This window comes from Salmo salar, chromosome 11 (assembly GCF_965601325.2).
Source record: "Salmo salar chromosome 11, fSalSal1, whole genome shotgun sequence".
Taxonomy (NCBI): domain Eukaryota; kingdom Metazoa; phylum Chordata; class Actinopteri; order Salmoniformes; family Salmonidae; genus Salmo; species Salmo salar.
This window is the reverse complement of record NC_138301.1, coordinates 114,548,844-114,573,737: the sequence shown is the minus strand read 5'-3', so window position 1 is coordinate 114,573,737 and position 24,894 is coordinate 114,548,844. Positions and strand designations below refer to the sequence as shown.

General features: G+C 43.5%; 2 protein-coding genes across 3 annotated transcripts in view; both read right to left on the bottom strand.

Moving 5' to 3' along the window:
* The window catches only part of LOC106593431 (globoside alpha-1,3-N-acetylgalactosaminyltransferase 1), an 83,632-nt gene that overhangs the window by 56,665 nt on the left and 2,073 nt on the right, over positions 1-24,894 (bottom strand). The window lies entirely within an intron of this gene.
* On the bottom strand, positions 1,281-24,092 carry LOC106593699 (globoside alpha-1,3-N-acetylgalactosaminyltransferase 1). Of its 2 annotated transcripts, XM_082958299.1 has the most exons (8): positions 23,799-24,091; positions 23,471-23,506; positions 10,477-10,611; positions 7,719-7,770; positions 7,293-7,448; positions 6,771-6,895; positions 2,358-2,520; positions 1,281-2,153 (listed from the first exon to the last, which is right to left on the bottom strand). In XM_082958299.1, the coding sequence occupies exons 2-8, from the start codon at positions 23,479-23,481 to the stop codon at positions 1,953-1,955; spliced, it is 843 nt and encodes a 280-aa protein (XP_082814425.1). In that variant the 5' UTR covers positions 23,482-23,506; positions 23,799-24,091; the 3' UTR covers positions 1,281-1,952. The 2 variants fall into 2 exon arrangements, with proteins under 2 accessions (XP_082814425.1, XP_082814426.1); XM_082958300.1 differs by lacking the exon at positions 10,477-10,611 and having other exon boundaries at positions 23,799-24,092.

The window sequence follows — 24,894 nt, the reverse complement described above, 5'->3', positions numbered from 1 at the left end:
ATCACCAAGAAAACAATGGGTAACACACTATGTCGTGAAGGACTAAAATCCTGCAGCGCCCGCAAGGTCCCCCTGCTCAAGAAAGCACATACACATGCCCGTCTGAAGTTTGCCAATGAACATCTGAATGATTCAGAGGACAACTGGGTGAAAGTGTTGTGGTCAGATGAGACCAAAATGGAGCTCTTTGGCATCAACTCAACTCACTGTGTTTGGAGGAGGAGGAATGCTGTCTATGACCCCAAGAACACCATCCCCACCGTCAAACATGGAGGTGGAAACATTATGCTTTGGGGCGGTTTTTCTGCTAAGGGGACAGGACAACTTCACCGCATCAAAGGGACGATGGACGGGGCCATGTACCATCAAATCTTGGGTGAGAACCTCCTTCCCTCAGCCAGGGCATTGAAAATGGGTCGTGGATGGGTATTCCAGCATGACAATGACCCAAAACACACGGCCAAGGCAACAAAGGAGTGGCTCAAGAAGGAGCACATTAAGGTCCTGGAGTGGCCTAGCCAGTCTCCAGACCTTAATCCCATAGAAAATCTGTGGAGGGAGCTGAAGGTTCGAGTTGCCAAACGTCAGCCTCGAAACCTTAATGACTTGGAGAAGATCTGCAAAGAGGAGTGGGATAAAATCCCTCCTGAGATGTGTGCAAACATGGTTGCCAACTACAAGAAACGTCTGACCTCTGTGATTGCCAACAAGGGTTTTGCCACCAAGTACTAAGTCATGTTTTGCAGAGGGGTCAAATACTTATTTCCCTCATTAAAATGCAAATCAATTTATAACATTTTTGACATGTGTTTTTCAGAATGTTGTTGTTGTTATTCTGTCTCTCACTGTTCAAATAAACCTACCATTAAAATTTTAGACTGATCATTTCTTTGTCAGTGGGCAAACGTACAAAATCAGCAGGGGATCAAATACTTTTTTCCCCTCACTGTATTTGCATCGACCCCCTTATTGTTATTTTTTTAACCGACTTTCTTGCACAGGCTCGATTTACACTAACTGGACTCTAACCAGATACTGACACTCAATGACAATCCAACACAAACACAGACGCATATTGACACCACACACACATTCCTTCACATGCAGCTACAAATTAGGTGAAACAGATTTCAGTTTCCTTGCATTAAAATCACCGGTCACTAACAGCCGCTCTGGATGAGAATTTTCTTGTTTGCTTACGGCCCTTTACAGCTCATTGAGTGCGGCCTTAGTGTCACAGCATCAGTTTGTGGTGGTAAATAAGACAGCTACGAAAGAAATTGATGGAAGAGAGTTTAATAGTACGGTCTACAGCTTATCATGAGGTATTCTAACTAAGGCGAGCAGAACCTTGAGATTTCCTTAATATTAGAGATGGCAGACCAGCTGTTGTTAACAAAGACACACACAACCCTTCCCCAAAGCTTCCCCAACGCAACCTTTCTGTCCTGCCGATGCAAAGAAGAACCAGCTATACACTGATTAAACAAAACATTAGGAACACCTGCTCTTTTCATGACATAGACTGACCAGGTGAATCCAGGTGAAAGCTAGGATCCCTTATTGATGTCACTTGTTAAATCCACTACAAATCAGTGTAGATGAAGGAGAGAAGATAGGTTAAAGAAGGATTTTCAAGCCTTGAGACAATTGAAACATGGATTATGTATGCCTTTGAACGAGGTATGGTAGAAGGTTCCAGCCGCACCGGTTTGAGTGTGTGAACAATTGCAACTCTGTTGGGTTTTTCACGCTCAACTGTTTCCTGTGTGTATCAAGAATGGTCCACCACCCAAAGGACATCCAGACATCTTTTCAGTCATAGGAAATTATGACGGAAACATTAAGTAAAACTTAAGATCAGTGTTAAAAAAAAAACACACAAAGTAGCAGAATTGGTCAGCAGCCCATAAAACGTCTGCTATCCATTCCAGCAACATTCTCTTCTCCTCTCATGGGTTCTCCCTGACCGCTGCCTTGTTCTTGATGACAGAGGAGAAGCGGACCAGTTTAATCTCCTTGGCTTTCCCTCCTCTAGCGTCGTCCCACACGTATTCAGGTGACAGCAGCTTGGTGGGCTTATTCTTCACCAGGTACCAGTTCAGGTGACTCTCTTCCTGCCACACAGCCTCCACACCCACAGACTTATCTACCTAAAGGGAGGGGGTGGGGAAGAGAGGGGGGGAGATAAGGGGAGAGGGTGGGGAGAAGGGGGAAGAGCGAGGGTGAGAAGAGGGGAGGTAGAGGGAGGAAGGGGAAGAGTGGCGGGAGGAAGGGGGGGTTGAGAGAGTGAGTAAGTAAGTGAGCGTTTGCCTGCCTGAGTGCGTGAGTGCTTGCCTGAGTGCATGAGTGCCTACCTCCAGGTGCTCCCTGCACGTCTTGGTCAGCCTGTGAACATCCTCCAGCGCTCCTCCGAATATGTTGGCCTGGTAGTAGAAGTCTCCCTGGTCCTGGGGTACAGAGGCTGTGGAGACAGTCCGCCGCTCGTAGGGGTACTGGCTCCGGGGGTACATGTAGAACCTGCAAGACAATTTTATTTAACCAGAAACATACCCTAACTAAGGTCACGGTAAAACTTTATTTAGATAGTCTGTAGAGCACCTACGAATGTACTATCAGTAACATTTCAACTAACTAACTATCTACTAACCCTAGCCCTAACCCTGAACTTAGCCCTTAGCCTCACCTCAACCCTTAGCCTTATTCTAAACCTAACCGTAACGTTAGCAAGCAGTTGCTTATCAACAGATGGATAAACTATCTGTAGAGTAGCAACAGATGGAAAATCCTGTTGATACTCCATGTCACAGTTTCTGGCCTATCCAAAGAATCGATTTCATCTGCCTCTGAGCGATGAGCCCAGCCTGGGAGACGGTATATTAAAGGCCGACAGTCTACTGAATTCAGCAAATACGGTTTTATCTCACTGTGATATTCTCAGCTGGATTTAGAGCTCTTTTAACATGGAAAAAATACTAAATCATTTCGTAGAATTGAAACACGACCACTTTCTCGTGGTCACATAGGGACCAAATCCCTTTGTAAGTAAAGCTTAAGTTTTAACGAGTCTGCACACATTCAAATGGTGTCTCTTTGTCACTCAGAGGACTCTTGGTAGAAAATGATCTGTCGTCAGTTAAATGAAATGGGGCCAAAATTGTACTGTCACTAAATACAATCATAATCATTTTACCGTTTATAAGAAAGGTGAAATCTTATAGTAAGTCATTTATAATTTGATTGTTACTATATTTATAAAGCCTTTCAGTCATCTTCCACTGTTGTTAAATATGGAAAACAAACCATATGATTTTTTTTATATTTAATAATTTTGAACTATGTACTTGAGCTTGTGTCCTTAAAAGTGAGCAATTTATAATTATGTTTACCAGAACGGTGAGTTCCAGACCTTCCTGGAACTATGAAGAATTACACGAATTACTAGTTATTGTTTATGAAAAACAGTTACTTTTGGATATGTCTACAATATTTAGGCAGAAATTTATATTTTGAGAAGGTATTTTTTAGAAGCACATTTTTGTGATTTCACTTGTTTTTGATAAACTTACCCTAAAACAACAAATCACTTACTCATCCTCGTTATGCAGTATGGGGGCACTGATAAAACATCAACGAAGGCTCAAAAACCGGCAAAGCTCTCACTATATTGATGCAGGTCTTTAGATGTTGTACACATGAAATTGAGTCATGCAGGTATTTTTTCATTTTTTGAGGGGGTAGATCATCTTTGAAATTGCAGATAGTTTGTAGTTTCCATCAATGTAATTGTCTATATAATTTCCAATCCTCCATATTTTTTTTGTAAATATATACAGTGCTTTCGGAAAGTATTCAGACCCCTTGACTTTTTCCACATTTTCTTGCGTTACAGCCTTATTCTAAAATTGAATACAAATAACTATGCTCACCAATCTACACACAATACCCCACAATTACAAAGCAAAAACCGTTTTTTTTTAGCAATGTTTGCAAATTTATTACAAATAAAAACATAAATACCACATTTACATAAGTATTCAGACCCTTTGCTATATGAGACTCAACATTTTGCTCAGGTGCATCCTATTTCCATTGATCATCCTTGATGTTTCTACAACTCTGTGGGAGTCCACTTGTGGTGAATTCAATCGATTGGACATGATTTGAAAAGGCACACACCTGTCTATATTTATGTCCCACAGTTGACAGTGCATGTCAGAGTAAAAACCAAGCTATGAGGTCGAAGGAAATGTCCATAGAGCTCCGAGATAGGATTGTGTCGAGGCAAAGATCTGGAGCATTGAAGGTCCCCAAGAACACAGTGGCCTCCAGCATTTTTAAATGGAAGAGGTTAGAACCACCAAGACTCTTCCTAGAGCTGGCTGCCTGGCCAAACTGAGTAATCGGGGGAGAAGGGCCTTGGTCAGGGAGGTGACCAAGAACCCAACAGAGCTCCAGAGTTCCTCTGTGGAGATGGGAGAACCTTCCAGAAGGATATCTGTCTTTGCAGCACTCCACCAATTAGGCCTTCATGGTAGAGTGGCCAGACGGAAGTCACTCCTCAGTAAAAGGAACATGACAGCCCACTTGGAGTTTGCCAAAAGGCACCTAAAGACTCTCAGACCATAAGAAACAAGATTCTCTGGTCTGATGAAATCAAGATTGAACTCTTTGGCCTGAATGCCAAGCGTCACATCTAGAGGAGCACATCCAGGAAAATGCGGAGAAGCTACACCATCTGTGCGCCGCCATGGATCGCGTTGTCCAGAATATGGACCGCTGGGAGAGACAGGGAATTCATCTCCACCAGCCCAACCGGGGTCTATCCGGAGTGCCCCTTGTCAACCTGAACCCGGTGGCATCCGTCTAGCCATGCCTCAGGGTTACGACGGAAGTGCTGCCAACTGCCAGGGTTTCCTACTCCAATTAGAACTTTATCTGGCCACGGTCCACCCAGTTCCAACTGACCTTGAGAAGAGTTTCACCCTCGTCTCGTGCCTCACCAGGAGAGCCCTGGAGTGGCTGGCCCGCTCTAGAAGGCTGAGATACGGGAGGTTCCTCCGCACCCTCTGGACATTGAGGGGGCCCTGGCGTACTCCGTTCGATCCATCCTGGATTCGAGACGTCGGGCGAGGGGCCTTCAGTACCTTGTGGACTGGGAGGGGTACGGTCCGGAGGAGAGATGCTGGGTTCCGGTGGAGGATGTGTTAGATCCTTTACTGCTGCGAGAGTTCCATCGTCTCCATCCGGATCGCCCTGCACCTCGTCCTCCGGGTCGTCCCCGAATCGCGCTACTGGAGCCGCGCGTCGGGGGGGGTACTGTCACGACTTCTGCCGAAGTCGATGCCCCTCCTTGTTCGGGCGGTGCTCGGCGGTCGATGTCACCAGTCTTCTAGCCATCATTGATCAGTTTTTCATTTTCCATTGGTTTTGTCTCGTCTTCCTACACACCTGGTTCCAATACCATTCGTTACATGTTGTGTATTTAACCCTCTGTTTTCCCTCATGTCCTTGTCGGTGATTGTTTGAGTTATGTACGCGTGTATTTTGTATCGGTGTGCGACGGGTTATTTTTACCCATGTTATTTGTGTACTTTGGTTTTGGAGTTAGTTTTTTTGTTAATTAAAATACTCCAGTTTAACCAAGTTGGTTTCTCCTGCCACCTACAAACACGACTATGACACAGAGTATATTTTACCTTTAGATATCTTTTGTTTGCTTTTAGTCCAATCCGTCATCTACCCTCAACCCCTCCCATCTATCTCTGAAGACCATCCAGTTTTATATTTGCCGTATATATTTTCCAACTGTGCTGTGACGTTTCACAAAAGTTCTTAACCTTTTTTATACTCTCATAATTTTTGAAGATTGTAAATTGTTTTTTGCTAAGAGAATTATTATATTATTGATCGAATGACTATGACTTTTCAAATCCCCCAGCAGTGCTATATGCAGGGTTAGCTCCAAGTAAATATTGCAATTATTCAGACATTCCTGAACCTGCAACAAAAAACAAGCTACATATGGACAGTACCAAGTAGTCATGCAGATCTTAGATGTTGTACACATGACATTGTGTCATTCCAAACTTTATCCACAACGTTACATTCCCTTTTGTGCGACTCAAGCCATTTCCTCTATCCAGCTGTTCCATTGCCTGTGTAGCCTGCTGCTTCAGGTAACTGCCAAAATAAAGGACACACCAACATATTGTCCTAATAAGGCCATCACGAAAAGCCAGAACAACTACAAGGCGCCTAGGCACAGAGTCTACAAGTGTTTGGAACTTCCTGTGTGGAAACACCTGCTTTCAATACACTTTGTATCCCTCATTTACTCAAATGTTTCCTTTATTTTGGCATTTACCTGTAGAATGGATGGAGAGGTGTGATCGACAAAATGGAATATAACGTTGCGGATAAAGTTCGTAATGACACAATTTCATGTGAACAACATCTAAAGACCTGCATCAATATTCTGAGAGCTTTGACGTTTCTAAAATGATATATTTGGATGTTTTTGAAGTCTTTGTTCATGTTTTTTCAGGGCCCTCATACTGCACAACGAGGATGAGGAAGTGATTTGTTGTTTGGGGTACGTTTATCAAAAACAAGTGAAATCACAAAGGTGTCCTTCTTTAACATACCATTTACATAAAAAAATACAGATTTTTGGTTGTACCATTTTTGACTGGCCCTTTAAGTAAGCATTACCAGGGGTGGATGCTGGCCCTTTAAAGTAAGTAAGTTAATAAGTAAGTAAGCATTACCAGGGGTGGATGGCGGCCACCAGTCTCCCCAGCGCCTCGGACCCCACACGGCCATGGAACCTCATGTCTACATCCAGGCAGAAGATGTAGTGCGCCTCCCGGTGGATGTGATCCTCAATGGCAGTCTGCTCACAAATAGATGGTTGGTGGACGTTCAGTAGAACTTCAATCAATCAATCAAATCAATCAATCAAAGTTGATTGTCCTCAGATGTAAATTTTGTTTGCAGGCAGGGTTAAAATGATAAATACACAGTCCATACAATCTACTGTCAACAACATTTAAATTAACTAGTATGCACTAGTAGGCATATCCTCTTAACTGTAACTCTACAAAGCTGTTGCCTATTATCAACAGTTGATATTTTGTTGATAGTTGGGTCATCTGTAGATCATCTATAGGGAACTACTACTGCTACTTCTACTGCTGCTGCTACTAATAAACTCATAATAATATGAATAGTTATTATTAATAATAAACTAAATAACTCATAATGTAATAATAATATGAATAAAGTGTGACCTGGATGAGCTCCATGCGGCGGAGGGATATCTCCTGCCAGCGGTCGAACTTCATCACCTTCACGATGCTGAGCAGCCTGCCGACACCAAGAGTAATGTTGCTAGGCACATCGCCGGGCAGGTCGGTGAACACATAGTAGTGCACATCCAGCCCCACCTGGAATCACATGGAATTACATTTCATTCAAAACTATTTGAATTTGATGGAATTTGTAACAAATTGAGTTACATTTAATTAATTTTAAATATAATTACATTTAATTTAATCCTAAATAATCACTCCTACAGTACTCTTTATAAATATGGGTCCAGAATGCTAAACGGCATTTATTTGAATTATTATCATTATTATTATTCCCTCATCATCCCAGAACCTTCTTTATACAATAACAGTCAATCGATTTGATAGATAGTTCTGGATTCTCACCATGAAGTGCTTCTCAGCTGACTCTAAGAAGTCACGGAGAAAACGAGTGTATCTGTAAGGAAGAATAGAGATGAAAAACATATACAGAACCAGTCAAAGGTTTGGACACACCTACTCATTCAATGGTTTTTCTTTATTTTTAATGTTTTCAACATTGTAGAATAATAATGAAGACATCCAAACTATGAAATAACACATATGTAATCATGTAGTAACCAAAAAAGAGTTAAACATATTTTATATTTGAGATTCTTCAAAGTAGCCATCCTTTGCCTTGATGACTCCCGAGTGGCGCATCGGTCTGTAACGGTCGTCGTATGTAGTGGACCAAGGTGCAGCGGGTTGAGTGCACATATTAACTTTTATTGAGACACGAAACAACAAAACAAGAAAACGAACGAACACACAGTACTACAATAAAACTACAATAACAAATAACCCCTTATACTGGTCAGGACGTGACAGTACCCCCCCCCCCCCCCCCCCAAAAGGTGCAGACCCCGGATGCACCGACACAAAACACAAAAATAAACCCAAACTAAAGGGAGGGAAGGAAGGAAGGGAGGGTGGCTACCGTCACCGACGGTTCCCGTGCTACACCCCCCCTCCCCAATCCTCCTACTGTGGAGGTGGCTCAGGCTCTGGCCTTAGTCCCCCACCTAACCTGTCCACCCCCGCTGAATACCTCGGGCTGAAGCGCGTCGCTGTAGACCTCGGGCTGAAGCGCGTCGCTGGCTGCGCCGATTCCGGACTGTAGGGCGACTCTCTCGGCTCCGGACTGTGGGCCGTCTCTCTCGGCTCCGGACTGTGGGCCGTCTCTCTCGGCTCCGGACTGTGGGCCGTCTCTATCGGCTCCGGACTGTGGGCCGTCTCTCTCGGCTCCGGACTGTGGGCCGTCTCTGCTGGCTCCGGACTGTGGGCCGTCTCTCTATGGGGCACTGTCGCCGGACGCTCTGGGCGGGGCACTGTCGCCGGACGCTCTGGGCGGGGCACTGTCGCAGGACGCTCTGGGCGGGGCACTGTCGCCGGACGCTCTGGGCGGGGCACTGTCGCCGGACGCTCTGGGCGGGGCACTGTCGCCGGACGCTCTGGGCGGGGCACTGTCGCCGGACGCTCTGGACGGGGCACTGTCGCCGGACTCTCTTCACGGGGCACTGTCGCCGGACCCTCTGGGCGGGGCACTGTCGCCGGACCCTCTGGGCGGGGCACTGTCGCCGGACCCTCTGGGCGGGGCACTGTCGCCGGACCCTCTGGGCGGGGCACTGTCGCCGGAAGCTCTGGGCGGGGCACTGTCGCCGGAAGCTCTGGGCGGGGCACTGTCGCCGGAAGCTCTGGGCGGGGCACTGTTGCCGGAAGCTCTGGGCGGGGCACTGTCACCGGAAGCTCTGGGCGGGGCACTGTCGTCGGAAGCTCTGGACGGGGACTGCGCACTGAAGGCCTGATGCGTGGGGCTGGCTTAGGACGCGCCAGACTAAGGACACGCACCACAGGGCTAGTGCGAGGAGCAGGAACAGGACGAGCTGGACTGGGCTGACGCACTGGAGGCCTGGTGCGTGGGGCTGGTAGTGGAGGTACCAGACTGGTGACACACACCCCAAGGCTAGTGCGAGGAGCGGGAACAGGACGTACTAGACTGGGCTGACGCACTGGAGGCCTGGTGCGTGGTGCTGGCTTTAGAGGCACCAGCCTAGAGACACGCACCTCAGGGCCAGTACGAGGAGCAGGAACTGGATACACCGGGCCATGGGTAAGCACTGGAGGTCTGGAGCCCACCTCCTGCACAACCCGTCCTGGCTGGATAGTAATAGCAGCCCTGCACGGGTGGAGTGCTGGCACAGGGCGAACTGGGCTGTGCAGAGGCCTGATGGTTGCCGTGCGTAGAGCAGGCGTAGGGTAGCCTGGGCCTAGGAGGCGCACCGGTGGCCGGATGCGCTGCGCAGGCATCCTCCTTCCAGGCTGGATGCCCGATCTAGCACGGCACTTGCAAGGGGCTGGGATCGCTCGCACCAGACTGTGCGTCAAAGGCACTGCATCTCAGTGCTAGAGGCGTTACTACAGACCCTGGTTCAATTCCAGGCTGTATCACAACTGGCCGTGATTGGGAGTCCCATAGGGCGGCGCACAATTGGCTCAGTGTCGTCCGGGTTAGGGTTTGGTGCGAGGTGCGAGGTGAATGCATGTGGATTGGTGCGAGGTGAATGCATGTGGATTGGTGCGAGGTGAATGCATGTGGATTGGTGCGAGGTGAATGCATGTGGATTGGTGCGAGGTGAATGCATGTGGATAGGTGCGAGGTGAATGCATGTGGATAGGTGCGAGGTGAATGCATGTGGATAGGTGCGAGGTGAATGCATGTGGATAGGTGCGAGGTGAATGCATGTGGATAGGTGCGAGGTGAATGCATGTGGATAGGTGCGAGGTGAATGCATGTGGATAGGTGCGAGGTGAATGCATGTGGATAGGTGTGAGTTGAATGCATGTGGATAGGTGTGAGGTGAATGCATGTGGATAGGTGTGAGGTGAATGCATGTGGATAGGTGTGAGGTGAATGCATGTGGATAGGTGTGAGGTGAATGCATGTGGATAGGTGTGAGTTGAATGCATGTGGATAGGTGTGAGGTGAATGTATGTGAATAGGTGCATGCTTGTGTTAGTGGCAGCAGTCTTGACATTTCTTGTAGGTGATACATACACACATAGGAAGTGATGTAAACATTGCCTTGGCAACAGGTTTCTACACATGGAATCAATGACTTACTTCCCTACAGCAAACACAGTGGTAGCGATGGTGAGGTTGTGGGACCTGAAGGCCTCGTCTATGACCAGGGGGTCAAAGGTCCCCTCCCAGACTATAGGAGCCAGCCATGGGGTTACAGTCAGCACGTCAGTCCTCCTGAATAGTAATAATATTAATAATAAATAATAATAATAATAATAATAATAATAATAGCAAAAACAACAGTAATAATAATTTGGAAATTACGTTTCCTGAAGAAACTGTGTGTGCTTACTAACCTGTTTTAAAGTATTTATGGTTTTGCAGTAAGTTATAGTAGTGGTAGTAACTGCAGTAGAAATTCTAGTGACTGGTTATAGTTGAAAAAGTAGGTAAATGAAAACATTAATTGATTGATTTGTTGGTTGATAGGATAGGATAGCCTGAACATGTGAATGTTGTTTTGGTGTCCAGCGTCACAGTTCAAGAGGTACAGTTATTGACGGTGGTTATTAAATACTAAGTTATGCACATTTATAACGTTGTTATGTAGCTGGAATGGTAGCAGTAGCATTAAAAAGTGTCTACCACTGTGTTCTTATGTTTGGCATTGAATCCATGAAATTATATGATAATTTATGCAAATTAACATTGTTTAAAGTTTATAAAAGGTTTCAACGAATTTGACTTCAGGATAGCCTGGATGTTTTTAAAGTTGGTCTTGTAGCTTAAATGGCCAAGGAGCAGGACCATTTTGAAAATCTACCACTGTATTCACATGGTTGTTATTCAAACCTATGTTAATTTATGCAGAAGTTAAATTCAAAAGGCTCTTGCACATCTGAGCTATCTTTTTTTGCAGGTCCATGGTAACGGTTGAATGAAATGAGCAAAAAGAAGGAACCCGCACACTGCTCTTGATAGTATCAATTGTGTACATGAAAGATGTTAGCCGCTGGCTACGTCCCTTCTGTCTTCAAGAGAGCGAGAGTTGCACCCCTTCTGAAAAAACCTACACTCGATCCCTCCGATGTCAACAACTACAGACCAATATCCCTTCTTTCTTTTCTCTCCAAAACTCTTGAACGTGCCCTCCTTGGCCAGCTCTCCTGCTATCTCTCTCAGAATGACCTTCTTGATCCTAATCAGTCAGGTTTCAAGACTGGGCATTCAACTGAGACTGCTCTTCTCTGTGTCACGGAGGCTCTCCGCACTGCTAAAGCTAACTCTCTCTCCTCTGCTCTCATCTTTCTAGACCTATCTGCTGCCTTTGATACTGTGAACCATCAGATCCTCCTCTCCACCCTCTCCGAGTTGGGCATCTCCGGCGCGGCCCACGCTTGGATTGCGTCCTACCTGACAGGTCGCTCCTACCAGGTGGCGTGGCAAGAATCTGTCTCCGCACCATGCGCTCTCACCACTGGTGTCCCCCAGGGCTCTGTTCTAGGCCCTCTCCTATTCTCGCTATACACCAAGTCACTTGGCTCTGTCATATCCTCACATGGTCTCTCCTATCATTGCTATGCAGACGACACACAATTAATCTTCTCCTTTCCCCCTTCTGATAACCAGGCGGCGAATCGCATCTCTGCATGTCTGTCAGACATATCAGTGTGGATGACGGATCACCACCTCAAGCTGAACCTCAGCAAGACGGAGCTGCTCTTCCTCCCGGGGAAGGACTGCCCGTTCCATGATCTCGCCATCACGGTTAACAACTCCCTTGTGTCCTCCTCCCAGAGTGCTAAGAACCTTGGCGTGATCCTGGACAACACCCTGTCGTTCTCCACTAACATCAAGGCGGTGACCCGATCCTGTAGGTTCATGCTCTACAACATTCGCAGAGTACGACCCTGCCTCACACAGGAAGCGGCGCAGGTCCTAACCCAGGCACTTGTCATCTCCCGTCTAGATTACTGCAACTCGCTGTTGGCTGGGCTCCCTGCCTGTGCCATTAAACCCCTACAACTCATCCAGAACGCCGCAGCCCGTCTGGTGTTCAACCTTCCCAAGTTCTCTCACGTCACCCCGCTCCTCCGCTCTCTCCACTGGCTTCCAGTTGAAGCTCGCATCCGCTACAAGACCATGGTGATTGCCTACGGAGCTGTGAAGGGAACGGCACCTCCATACCTTCAGGCTCTGATCAGGCCCTACACCCAAACAAGGGCACTGCGTTCATCCACCTCTGGCCTGCTGGCCCCCCTACCTCTGAGGAAGCACAGTTCCCGCTCAGCCCAGTCAAAACTGTTCGCTGCTCTGGCACCCCAATGGTGGAACAAGCTCCCTCACGACGCCAGGACAGCGGAGTCAATCACCACCTTCCGGAGACACCTGAAACCCCACCTCTTTAAGGAATACCTAGGATAGGATAAAGTAATCCTTCTACCCCTCCCCCCCCCTTAAAAGATTTAGATGCACTATTGTAAAGTGGTTGTTCCACTGGATATCATAAGGTGAATGCACCAATTTGTAAGTCGCTCTGGATAAGAGCGTCTGCTAAATGACTTAAATGTAAATGTAAAATATTACCGTAATTTCCGGACTATTAAGCGCACCTGAATATAAGCCGCACCCACTGAATTTTTTTAAAATTATTATTTTGAACATAAATAAGCCGCACATGTCTATAAGCCGCAGGTGCCTACCGGTACATTGAAACAAATGAACTTTACACAGGCTTTAACGAAACACGGCTTGTAACAAAAATAAATAGGCTTTAACGAAACACGGCTTGTAACAAAAATAAATAGGCTTTAACAAAACACGGCTTGTAACAAAAAATCTAAAATTAGCAGTAAGCTTTAGTTGTCTTTTTGCACTGAGTCAATTCCTCACGCTGCTGTTTCCAACGTCTTATCATCGACTCATTAACCTGTTATGGCTAGGGGGCAGTATTTTCACAGCCGGATAAAAAACGTACCCGATTTAATCTGATTATTACTCCTGCCCAGAAACTAGAATATGCATATAATTATTAGCTTTGGATAGAAAACACTCCAAAGTTTCTAAAACTGTTTGAATGGTGTCTGTGAGTATAACAGAACTCATTTGGCAGGCCAAAACCTGAGAAGATTCCATGCAGGAAGTGCCCTGTCTGACAATTTCTTGCCCTTCTTGATTATCTCTATCCATTACAGAGGATCTCTGCTGTTACGTGACACTTCCTACGGCTCCCATGGGCTCTCAGAAGGCGGCAAAAAGCTGAATCGTGGCTTTGCAGGCTCTGGCTGAAAAAAAGTAGCGCGTTTGGGTAGTGGCTGGTTACAGTACTGTGAGACTCAGGCGCGTGCCCGAGTCGACCTCATGCTTTGTTTACTTTCCTCAGTTTAGCTAAAAGGAGATTCCCGGTCGGAATATTATCGCTTTTTTACGAGAAAAATGGCATAAAAATGGATTTTAAACAGCGGTTGACATGCTTCGAAGTACGGTAATGGAATATTTAGAAATCTTTTGTCACGAAATGCGCCATGCTCGTGACCCTTATTTACACTTCGGATAGTGTCTTGAACGCACGAACAAAACGCCGCTATTTGGATATAACGATGGATTATTTTGGACCAAACCAACATTTGTTATTGAAGTAGCAGTCCTGGGAGTGCATTCTGACGAAGAACACCAAAGGTAATCAAACTTTTGTAATAGTAAATCGGAGTTTGGTGAGGGCTAAACTTGGTGGGTGTCTAAATAGCTAGCCGTGATGGCTGGGCTATCTACTCAGAATATTGCAAAATGTGCTTTCACCGAAAAGCTATTTTAAAATCGGACACCTCGATTGCACAAAGGAGTTCTGTATCTATAATTCTTAAAATAATTGTTATGTTTTTTGTGAACGTTTATCGTGAGTAATTTAGTAAATTCACCGGACGTTTGCGGGGGGTATGCTAGTTCTGAACGTCACATGCTAATGTAAAAAGCTGGTTTTTGATATAAATATGAACTTGATTGAACAAAACATGCATGTATTGTATAACATAATGTCCTAGGGTTGTCATCTGATGAAGATCATCAAAGGTTAGTGCTGCATTTAGCTGTGGTTTTGTTTTTTTGTGACATTATATGCTAGCTTGAAAAATGGGTGTCTGATTATTTCTGGCTGGGTACTCTGCTGACATAATCTAATGTTTTGCTTTCGCTGTAAAGCCTTTTTGAAATCGGACAGTGTGGTTAGATAAAGGTGAGTCTTGTCTTTAAAATGCTGTGAAATAGTCATATGTTTGAAAAATGGACATTTTTGTATTTTTGAGGAATTTGTAATTCGCGCCACGCCCATCATTGGATATTGGAGCAGGTGTTCCGCTAGCGGAACGTCTAGATCAGGGGTGTCAAACTCAAATACCCAGTGGGCCAAAATGTAAAACCTGAACAAAGTCGCAGGCCAACATTGAACAAATGAACCTTTTAATATGGACCCAAACAAGTTTTGCTTTAACATTGAATATGGAACAAGCATCGCTTATTACCATACAATATATAATTTAATATTGGAGACATGCAAAATCGAATTTCAAATGAAAAAACACATCAATGGCATTCATTTATTAAATAAATAAAATGTAAATAAAAATCGTATGCCTCTTTTCTATTTGCAGCCTTCTGATTTAAATACCAAAATAAACTTTTTCCACTGGCTAATAATTTTACAAATAAAATGATAATAAATCAATCAACCATTCAAGCCCATGCCTTGTAGCAAGAAAAAGTGCACAAAGAAAACGTTAATTATTGCACACTGATCTAATCTGATGTGCCCAAGCCAGATACCTGGCATCTCTTCTTGGATGCTAGTTCATCAATGTCTGGGCTCAGGCTCTGAGCTGAAGAAATCCTTGTTTCATAGTGTCGTCTAATGTTGCACTCCTTACTTACAGCCACGTTGACTCCACAAACAAGACAAACAGGTTTGTCTTTTACATATGTAAACAGATATTCTGCCTCCCACTTGTCCAGAAAGCTGTTTTCTGCCTTTCTTTTCGCCATTTTTGGGAAGGGATAGCGCGCTGACAGTTGTAGCGTCTATGTTGCTATGACTACTGTCACAGAGGAGAGGGCGTTTTTGGGTCCTGTCCTGATTGGCGCGCGAAAACAACAGCAGAGCATTATGGGATTCGTAGTATTAGCGGTGAATGCGCTGTATAATACCGGCGGGCCGGCTCTAGTAGTAATTTGGTATTGTCTCGTGGGCCAAATATAATTACCCCGCGGGCCAAATTTGACACCCATGGTCTAGATAAAGACCAAGCTCCCGTGTAGCAGCTCTATTTCCTTTTCCAACAGCAAGATCAATCACCTTCAACTTGAAAGCTGCATCATATGCATTTCTCCGTGTCTTTGCCATGATGAGGGTGACAAAATGACTACGTAATCAGAATGATGGGAAGTTTGAGGTGCTCGATTTAATCTAAACAGTAAACAAAAAAGTTGTTTGACCTTAACCCGTTCGGCAATTTCATTGGTCTAATGAAAGCTTCATGCCACCAAAAAAAATGAGCACGTCACAGAATATGTTTTTTTGGAGAAAAAATAATTGAAAGCGGGAAAAATCCATATATTAGCCGCGTCATTGTTTAAGCCGCGGGGTTCAAAGCCTGGGGAAAAAGTTGCGGCTTATAGTCTGGAATTTACGGTAAACACGTCTGTAAAACCGCAATGAGGACATGATCCAAGCAAGTTTTCATAAATCATTGGGTACATCTCAATGAGGGTGAAAAACCCAAAACATTCTCTTTTGCTCAGAGTATTATTTATATCACTTCCCGTCTGATATCTTAACTTTCTCTATGCCACAAAATCACAAAGGTAGAAATGTCATGTTTTAGGTCATTAAAATGTACTGCGACTGGATAATCCCTGTCGTTTCTCCAAATTGAATTTTTATGTTTACTGATTATCTGTTTGAGAGAACGAGAGGTTTTACCTCCATAGCACAGCCCACATGGACATTTAATAATGTAGATAACATGGGTGGTGGAGCACATAATAATGTCATTTATTTGGAACCGTTTTCCTGTATGAGGGTGGCAGAAACATTCACACTTCATCACATTGTTGCACTGTGCGCAACCTCTGCATTTATAGCTACCATTTGGAAGAGGGCGTAAAAGAGCCTGGCTGATTTTCTTTTCTGGCTGGCAGTTGGCATGGACCAATTTATCACGTAAATTGCGACCCCTCCTATATACAATAGGTGGTGGATTCTGAAATTCAGCTGGCAAAACTGGGTCCGATGATAAAACATGCCAGTGTTTCTTGACAGCATCTCCCACTTTTCACGAGTTCAAAGTATATGTGTTTGTGAACATTTCAGTGTTCTTTAGCTCTAATCGGTCTTTTTTTGTAGCAGTTCGTCTCGTGTTTTCCCCAATGACAAATTAAGAGCTTCATCCACACATTGTGGAGAATAGCCTCTTCTTAGAAACCTAGTGCGCATCTCCGCTGCTTTTTCTAGATAATCCTCTGTGGAGTGGCATATACGGCGCAGTCTGAAAAACTGGCTTCTTGGAAGTCCTATTTTTAATGGCTCAGGATGGAAGCTGTCCCCCTGTAATAGAGTATTTCTGTCCGTTTCTTTTCTTTACAGAGTTGTAAACAGGGTTCCATTTGATTTATCAATCCACATTTCGAGGTAATGAACACGTTTAGTGTCACATTCAATAGTGAATTTGAGATTGGGGTCAATGTTATTGAGAAATGCCATAAAATCAGCTCCTTTCCCGTTCCTCCCCATATTCAAAACATGTCGTCAATATATCGATAACACTTTATTCAAAAATAGATGTTCGTTTTCATTATTAACAAAACGTTCTTCAAAAAGACCCACATAAAGGTTAACATAGCTCGGAGCGAATGTGGAGCCCATCGATGTTCCATTCGTTTGGAGATAGAATTCATTATCAGACCTGAAATAGTTATACGTCAAAACATATTCAGCCAGCTCTAGAATAAAAGTTGTTGGTGGATATTCGTTAGTATCTCTGTCTCTTAAATAGTGAGCAAGGGCTGCCAGCCCCCTCTCTGGGGAATGCTGGTATATAGACTCTGCACATCTAATGTGACCAAAATACAGTCTTCTGCTAAACCCGTTATTGGTAACATTTTGTTTATGAAGTCTATAGTCTTGCAATGCTTGCACATTAGTTTTAATAAAAGTGTCTACAAAGTTCGACAACGGCTCTAGCATTGAGCCTATTCCTGCCACCACTGGTCTGCCTGGATAATTAGCTTGTTGGTGTTTTAGATGTGTAATTTTGGCAAAATGTACAAGCATGGACGTGTGGCACATTTGCAGCAAATGTATTTATATTATGGTTTTGAGATAAGGTTATTTAATAGGTCCAGATTAGAGAATATATCCCTTTGGAACACCTGTGTGGGATCAACACTCAGTTTTCTATAGAAACGTTCATTACTGAGTTGTCTCTGAATCTCTGCTTTGTATTTTTCATAGTCTAAAACGACCACAGCACCCCCCTTGTCTGCAGGTTTAATAACCAAAGATAAATGTTTCATTAGTTCATTAAGTGCCATGGTAACAGATGAAAAATATGAGAAAAAATAAAACCTGCACACTGCTCTTGATAGTATCACTGCTCTTGATAGTATCACTGCTCTTGATAGTATCACTGCTCTTGATAGTATCACTGCTCTTGATAGTATCACTGTTCTTGATAGTATCACTGTTCTTGATAGTATCACTGTTCTTGATAGTATCACTGCTCTTGATAGTATCATTGTTCTTGATAGTATCACTGTTCTTGATAGTATCACTGCTCTTGATAATATCACTGCTCTTGATAGTATCACTGCTCTTTAATAAGCTTCACATATCGGCCTCAAGGCCTTCCTCAGAGCTTTTGTGATTTAATTTTTTTTTTATCACCCTTATGTAAACATAGCTCCACCCAATGCATCGAATAGGGTTGGAGTCGAGGGAAAATAATACATTTTTACCAACTAAATGTATATGAATGGTAGGACAAAGCTGTGTTTATGTAATCTAATTTGAGTCAGTCTGCAAATTTCAACGTTTGGTGTTTGTAGCAACACCGAACCATGCATGAGAGCACCAGATATTCCGGACGACTGTGTGATCACACTCTACGTAGCCGATGTAAGACCTTTAAACAGGTTAACATTCACAAGCTCGCAGGGTCAGACGAATAACCAGGACTCGTACTCAGACCATGAGCTGACCAGCTAGCAAGTGTCTTCACTGACATTTTCAACCTCTCCCTGATCCAGTCTGTAACATCTACATTTCAAGCAGACCACCATAGTCCCTGTGCCCAAGAACACCTATCTAAATGACTATCGCCCGTAGCACTCGCATCTGTAGCCATGAAATGCTTTAACCTCTCTGGGCTAGGTGGGACGTTTGCGTCCCACCCTAGTCAACAGCCAGTGGAATCCCGTGGCGCGATATTCAAATACCTTAGAAATGCTATTACTTCAATTTCTCAAACATATGACTATTTTACACCATTTTAAAGACAAGACTCGTTAATCTAACCACACTGTCCGATTTCAAAAAGGCTTTACAACGAAAGCAAAACATTAGATTATGTCAGCAGAGTACCCAGCCAGAAATAATCAGACACCCATTTTTCAAGCTAGCATATAATGTCACAAAAACCAAAACCACAGCTAAATGCAGCACTAACCTTTGATGATCTTCATCAGATGACACTCCTAGGACATTGTTATACAATACATGCATGTTTTGTTCAATCAAGTTCATATTTATATCAAAAACCAGCTTTTTACATTAGCATGTGACTAGCATGTGACTAGCATTCCCACCGAACACTTCCGGTGAATTTACTAAAATTACTCATGATAAACGTTCACAAAACACAACAATTATTTTAAGAATTATAGATACAGAACTCCTTTATGCAATCGCGGTGTCCGATTTTAAAATAGCTTTTCGGTGAAAGCACATTTTGCAATATTCTGAGTAGATAGCCTGGCCATCACAGGCTAGCTATTTTGACACCCACCAAGTTTGGTACTCACCAAACTCAGATTTACTATAAGAAAAATTGGATTACCTTTGCTGTTCTTTGTCAGAATGCACTCCCAGGACTTCTACTTAAACAACAAATGTTGGTTTGGTTCCAAATAATCCATAGTTATATCCAAATAGCGGCGTTTTGTTCGTGCGTTCAAGACACTATCCGAAAGGGTAAAGAAGGGTGACGAGCACGGCGCATTTCGTGACAAAACATTTCTAAATATTCCATTACCGTACTTCGAAGCATGTCAAACGCTGTTTAAAATCAATTTTTTCTCATAAAAAAGCAATAATATTCCGACTGGGAATCTGCGTTTAGGTAAAAAGAGGAAAGAAAATAAAGCACAGGGTCGACTCGTGTACGCGCCTAAGCCCATTGTCCTCTGATCGGCCACTTGCCAAAAGCGTAAATGTGTTTCAGCCTGGGGCTGCCTCGATATCATTCAGCTTTTTCCCGGGCTCTGAGAGCCTATGGGAGCCGTAGGAAGTGTCACGTTACAGCAAAGATCCTCAGTCTTCAATAAACAGAGACAAGAAGAACAAGATCTTGTCAGAGAGGGCACTTCCTGTAAGGAATCTTCTCAGGTTTTTGCCTGCCATATGAGTTCTGTTATACTCACAGACACCATTCAAACAGTTTTAGAAACTTTAGGGTGTTTTCTATCCAAAGCCAATAATTATATGCATATTCTAGTTACTGGGCAGGAGTAGTAACCAGATTAAATCGGGTACGTTTTTTATCCGGCCGTGTCAATACTGCCCCCTACCCCCAACAGGTTAACCCACACCTGCGTGGCTGCACACAACTCCAACACCATCATTAAGTTTGCTGACGACACGACGGTGGTAAGCCTACGACGACGATGCGAGACCTGGCTGTGTGGTGCCAGGACAACAACCTCTCTCTCTCTCTCTCAACGTCAGCAAGACAAAGGAGCTGATCGTGGACCACAGGAATGGAGAGCCGAGCACACCCCCATTCACATTGATGGGGCTGTAGTGGAGACGGTCGAGAGCTTCAAGTTCCTCGGTGTTCACATCACTAAGGACCTATCATGGTCCAAACACAACAACACAGTCGTGAATAGGGCACAACAACGCCTCTTCCCCCTCAGGAGGCTGACGAGATTTGGCATGGGCCCCCTGACTACTGGCTGCATCACTGCTTAGAATGGCAACTGCTCGGCATCTGACCGCATGGCGCTACAGAGGGTAGTGAGTACAGCCCAGTACGTCACTGGGGCCAAGCTCCCTGCCATCCAGGACCTCTATACCAGGTGGTGTCAGAAGAAGGACCTAAAAATTGCCAAAGACTCCATCCACGCAAGTCACAGTCTGTTCTCTGTGCTACCGCACGGCAAGCGGTACCGGAGTGCCAAGTCTGGGACCAAAAGGCTCCTGAACAGCTTCTCCCCAAAGCCATGAGACTGCTGAACACTTAATTAAATGGCTATCTGGAGTCTCTGCTTTTCACCGACTACCTACATGTACAGCACATATTACTTCAATCAATAACCAAACCAAACTTACATGTACATATGTGACCCGTTTCAAAAAGCTAGGCATATGTTGCACGTCACAGTAGAAGCATTTTCTGTCAGAATGCCTTCTGGAATATGTGAACTTTCACGTGCCTTAACAACAAACGTCTTTTCCATCTGTAAATACAAATAAAATAGTTCAATTACGAGCCTAGTTGGTTGAGCCACTGAAAAATACAGGAACCTCCTGCTAGCCATGATTGGCTAAGATAATGGGTGGGCTCGACATGCCGAGGGATGAGTTCGGATTGGTCTGCCATGTAGCATGCTTCTGTCTACAACATCAGCTGCTCAGTATGTGTGGATAATCCTTTCTACCAGTTTTTTTTAAGATGTCATGAAAACAGAAAAAGTATTGCTACTGCACTCATTTATCCATGTACACGGTTAACATTTTCAGATATTATACATTTCAAATTTTGTCAGAAAGTTGTTTTCATTGCAAGTTTAAGCATACTGTTAGCTAGCTAACGTTAGCTGGCTGGCTTGCTAGCTAACGTTACGTGTATGATCTGTGCAGTAATATTATTTGTATCTCAGAAAGCTATTTGCATTGCAAGTTATAGACTGTTAACTAGCTAGCTAACACTAAACTGATTTGTTTAGCTTTAGCTACCTGCAGATTCATGCACGGTGGTATGAGTTGTTATTATGGTTCATTGTTTAGCTAGCTAGCTAGCTGTCTGGCCATCTATATATCTAAACAAATGACTCCACTCTGCAAGTATCAATTTCACTGTACCATTTACACCTTCTGTATCCTGTGCATGTGACAAATAAACTTTTTATTTTATTTGAGATAGTGTGTTTACCAGAGACGGTAATGTGAAGAACAACATGACCTGCACGAAAGTCAAATTAGGATATAGCCACAGTAATAGATAGTGTATTTTACTACTACTTTTTGCTACTATGTTCACCACTTCGTCTTGAAATCTTTAGTTGTTTACTACTCTACCTTATTCACTCTGGTCTAACATGTGAATCCTTAAAGAGATGGGTGGGGCTGATCAAATTATAGTAAATTAGCTTTTTAGTACTTATGTGGATGGTAGTTTGGCAAAAGCTGCACATTTTGATCATTTTTATTTCAGAGAACATTATTTACAAGTCTAATGATATTTTGATGAGAAATAAGTAGATATTTTGCTTTGATTGTTGATTTTTCCAATAGTTTCTTCTTGGGGTAAAAATGACCACTGTTCGTAATCCAGGTATGCAATAAAAGTTGGTAGTTTGAGGGTTAGATATTGTTGTAGTACAAAAAGTATAAATGCAATCACAAATATTTTTCTAAAGCAATCTAAGTTTGGGCGTCTGCACATTTAAAAGTGGGTTTCGTGTTTGTAGCTTAAATTGTTTAAGCCCTAGAGCGGGCGGAATGATAACAATATTAGCATGTAAGAAAGCTAGTGTACCCTTGATGAGTATGAGCTCACTACTGTAAGTTGCTCTGGATAAGAGTGTCTGCTAAATGACAACAAATGTAATAAAACAGAGATAATTCTGTTTAAGCAGAAGACGGTGTCTAAGTAGACATCTTAGAGGCAGAGTGGAGTATTCCAGTCCATAGTTGAGTAATCCTGGTCTTATCCATGTAAATGGATAAGACCAGGATGGTCCCGTGTGGCTCAGTTGGTAGAGCATGGTGTTTGCCTTCAGAATTTGTTTTTAATTAGAATAAATCATTGGCCACTTTAATAAATGGAACCCTAGTCACTTTAATAATGTCACTTTAATAATGTTTACATATCTTGCATTACTCATCTCATATGTATATACTGTATTCTATACTATTCTACTGTATCTATGCTGCTCTGACATTGCTCGTCCATATGTTTATGTATTCTTAATTCCTTTACTTAGATTTGTGTGTATTGCGTATATGTTGTGAAATTGTTAGATAATACTTGTTAAATATTGCTGCACTGTCGGAACTAGAAGCACAAGCATTTCCCTACACCCGCAATAACATCTGCTAAACACAGTATGTGACCAATAAAATTTGATTTGATTTGAAACACCCAAAGTCACTTAACATAATCATCAAGATAAACATCCAATAGTGGTAGAACTCTCATGAAAAGACATTATGAAGTACGTTATAAAGCAAGTATGTACTACATAGTATTTACCATAATGGTATACAGTAATTAAGCAATAAGGCACAAGGGGGTGTGGTATATGGCCAATATACCACGGCTAAGGGCTGTTCTTTAGCGCGATGCAACGCGTAGTGCCTGGAAACAGCCCTTAGTCGTGGTATATTTACCATACATCACAAACCACGAGGAGCCTTATTGCTTTTATAAACTGATTACCAACGTATTTAGAACAGTAAAAATTAAATTAAATTGTTATACCAGTGGCTTTCAGCCAATCAGCATTCAGGGCTCGAACCACTCGGTTTATAATATAATCTAGAATTCAAACAATAGAATAAAGTTCTATTGTAATGCTGTCGTCTGCATGTGCTGCCACTTACACTGGTTCCATAAGCTTGGCTTGCTTACTCTGTAATCTGAAAAACACGGGGAGCAGGTTTACTTTTTGCAGAAACAGACTGGCACGGAGATAATAATAAAATGTTGAAGGCTAAGACTTGCTTGGGGTACCAGTCTGTTTGTGCCATCATGCCACTTCTTGTCATGTTTGGGATGAAAAGGAGTGGCACGATTGCACAAACAGATCTGGGACCAGGCTATGGTTGGTTGATGAAGTAATGAAAAGTTATTAATAGTATAAAGAGTACAGTGCAGTACGGTGCAGGTTCAGCAGGTGTGTACAGTCAGTACCCACACGTACTCACTCACCTGTGATTCAGCACAGCCTGGTGATGCACCTGGTGCCATGTTAACCCCTCCACATACTCACTGGGACCCTCACTGACAGACAGACAGCGACAGCAGAGAAAGAAAACAGAGAAAGAGCGGTTCAGTTAGTAGAGCATGGCGCTTGCAACGCCAGGGTTTTGGATTTGATTCCCACGGGGGACCAGTATGAATAATTATGAGAATGTATGCACTCACTACTGTAAGTTTCCATGGGTAAGAGCATCTTCAAAATGTAAAAATATAATGTAACAGAGATAATTATGTCTAAGCACCTGTACAAGTAGACACCTTAGAGGCAGAGTGGAGAATTCCAGTAAATACAGCACCTTCGGAAAGTATTCAGACCCCTTAACTTTTTCCATATTTTGTTAGATTACAGCCTTAATCTAAAAACAAAATTTAAAAAAAGTATTCCCTCAATCTACACACAATATCCTATAATGACAAAGCAAAAACAAGTTATTAGAAATGTTTGCTAATTTATTAACTTAAAAACAGAAATATTACATTTACATAAGTATTCAGACCCTTTACTCAGTACTTTGTTGAAGCACCTTTGGCAGCGATAACAGCATCGAATCTTCTTGATTATGACGCTACAAGCTTGGCACACCTGTATTTGGGAAGTTTCTCCCATTCTTTTCTGCTGATCCTCTCAAGCTCTGTCAGCTTGGATGGGGAGCGTTGCTGCACAGCTATTTTCAGGTCTCTGCAGAGATGTTTGATCGGGTTCAAGTCTGGCCTCTGGCTGGGCCACTCAAGGACATTCAGAGACTTGTCCCGAAGCCACTCCTGCGTTGTCTTTGCTGTGTACTTAGGGTCGTTGTCCTGTTGGAAGGTGAACCTTTGACCCAGTCTGAGGTCCTGAACGCTCTGGAGCAGGTTTTCATCGAGGATCTCTCTGAACTTGGCTCTGTTCATCTTTCCCTCGATCCTGACTAGTCTCCCTGCCACTGAAAAACATCCCCACAGCATGATCCTGCTACCACCAGGCTTCACCGTAGGGATGGTGCCAGGTTTCCTCCAGACATGACACTTGGCATTCAGGCCAAAGAGTTCAATCTTGGTTTCATCA

What these genes read in the sequence shown, in the direction of transcription:
- LOC106593699 (XM_082958299.1), bottom strand. An exon ending in CAGCTGAGAAGCACTTCATG is followed by an intron (nt 7,449 to 7,718) that starts GTGAGAATCCAG and finishes ATGTGATTCCAG; the next exon opens with GTGGGGCTGGATGTGCACTA. An exon ending in GCCGCATGGAGCTCATCCAG is followed by an intron (nt 6,896 to 7,292) that starts GTCACACTTTAT and finishes ATTTGTGAGCAG; the next exon opens with ACTGCCATTGAGGATCACAT.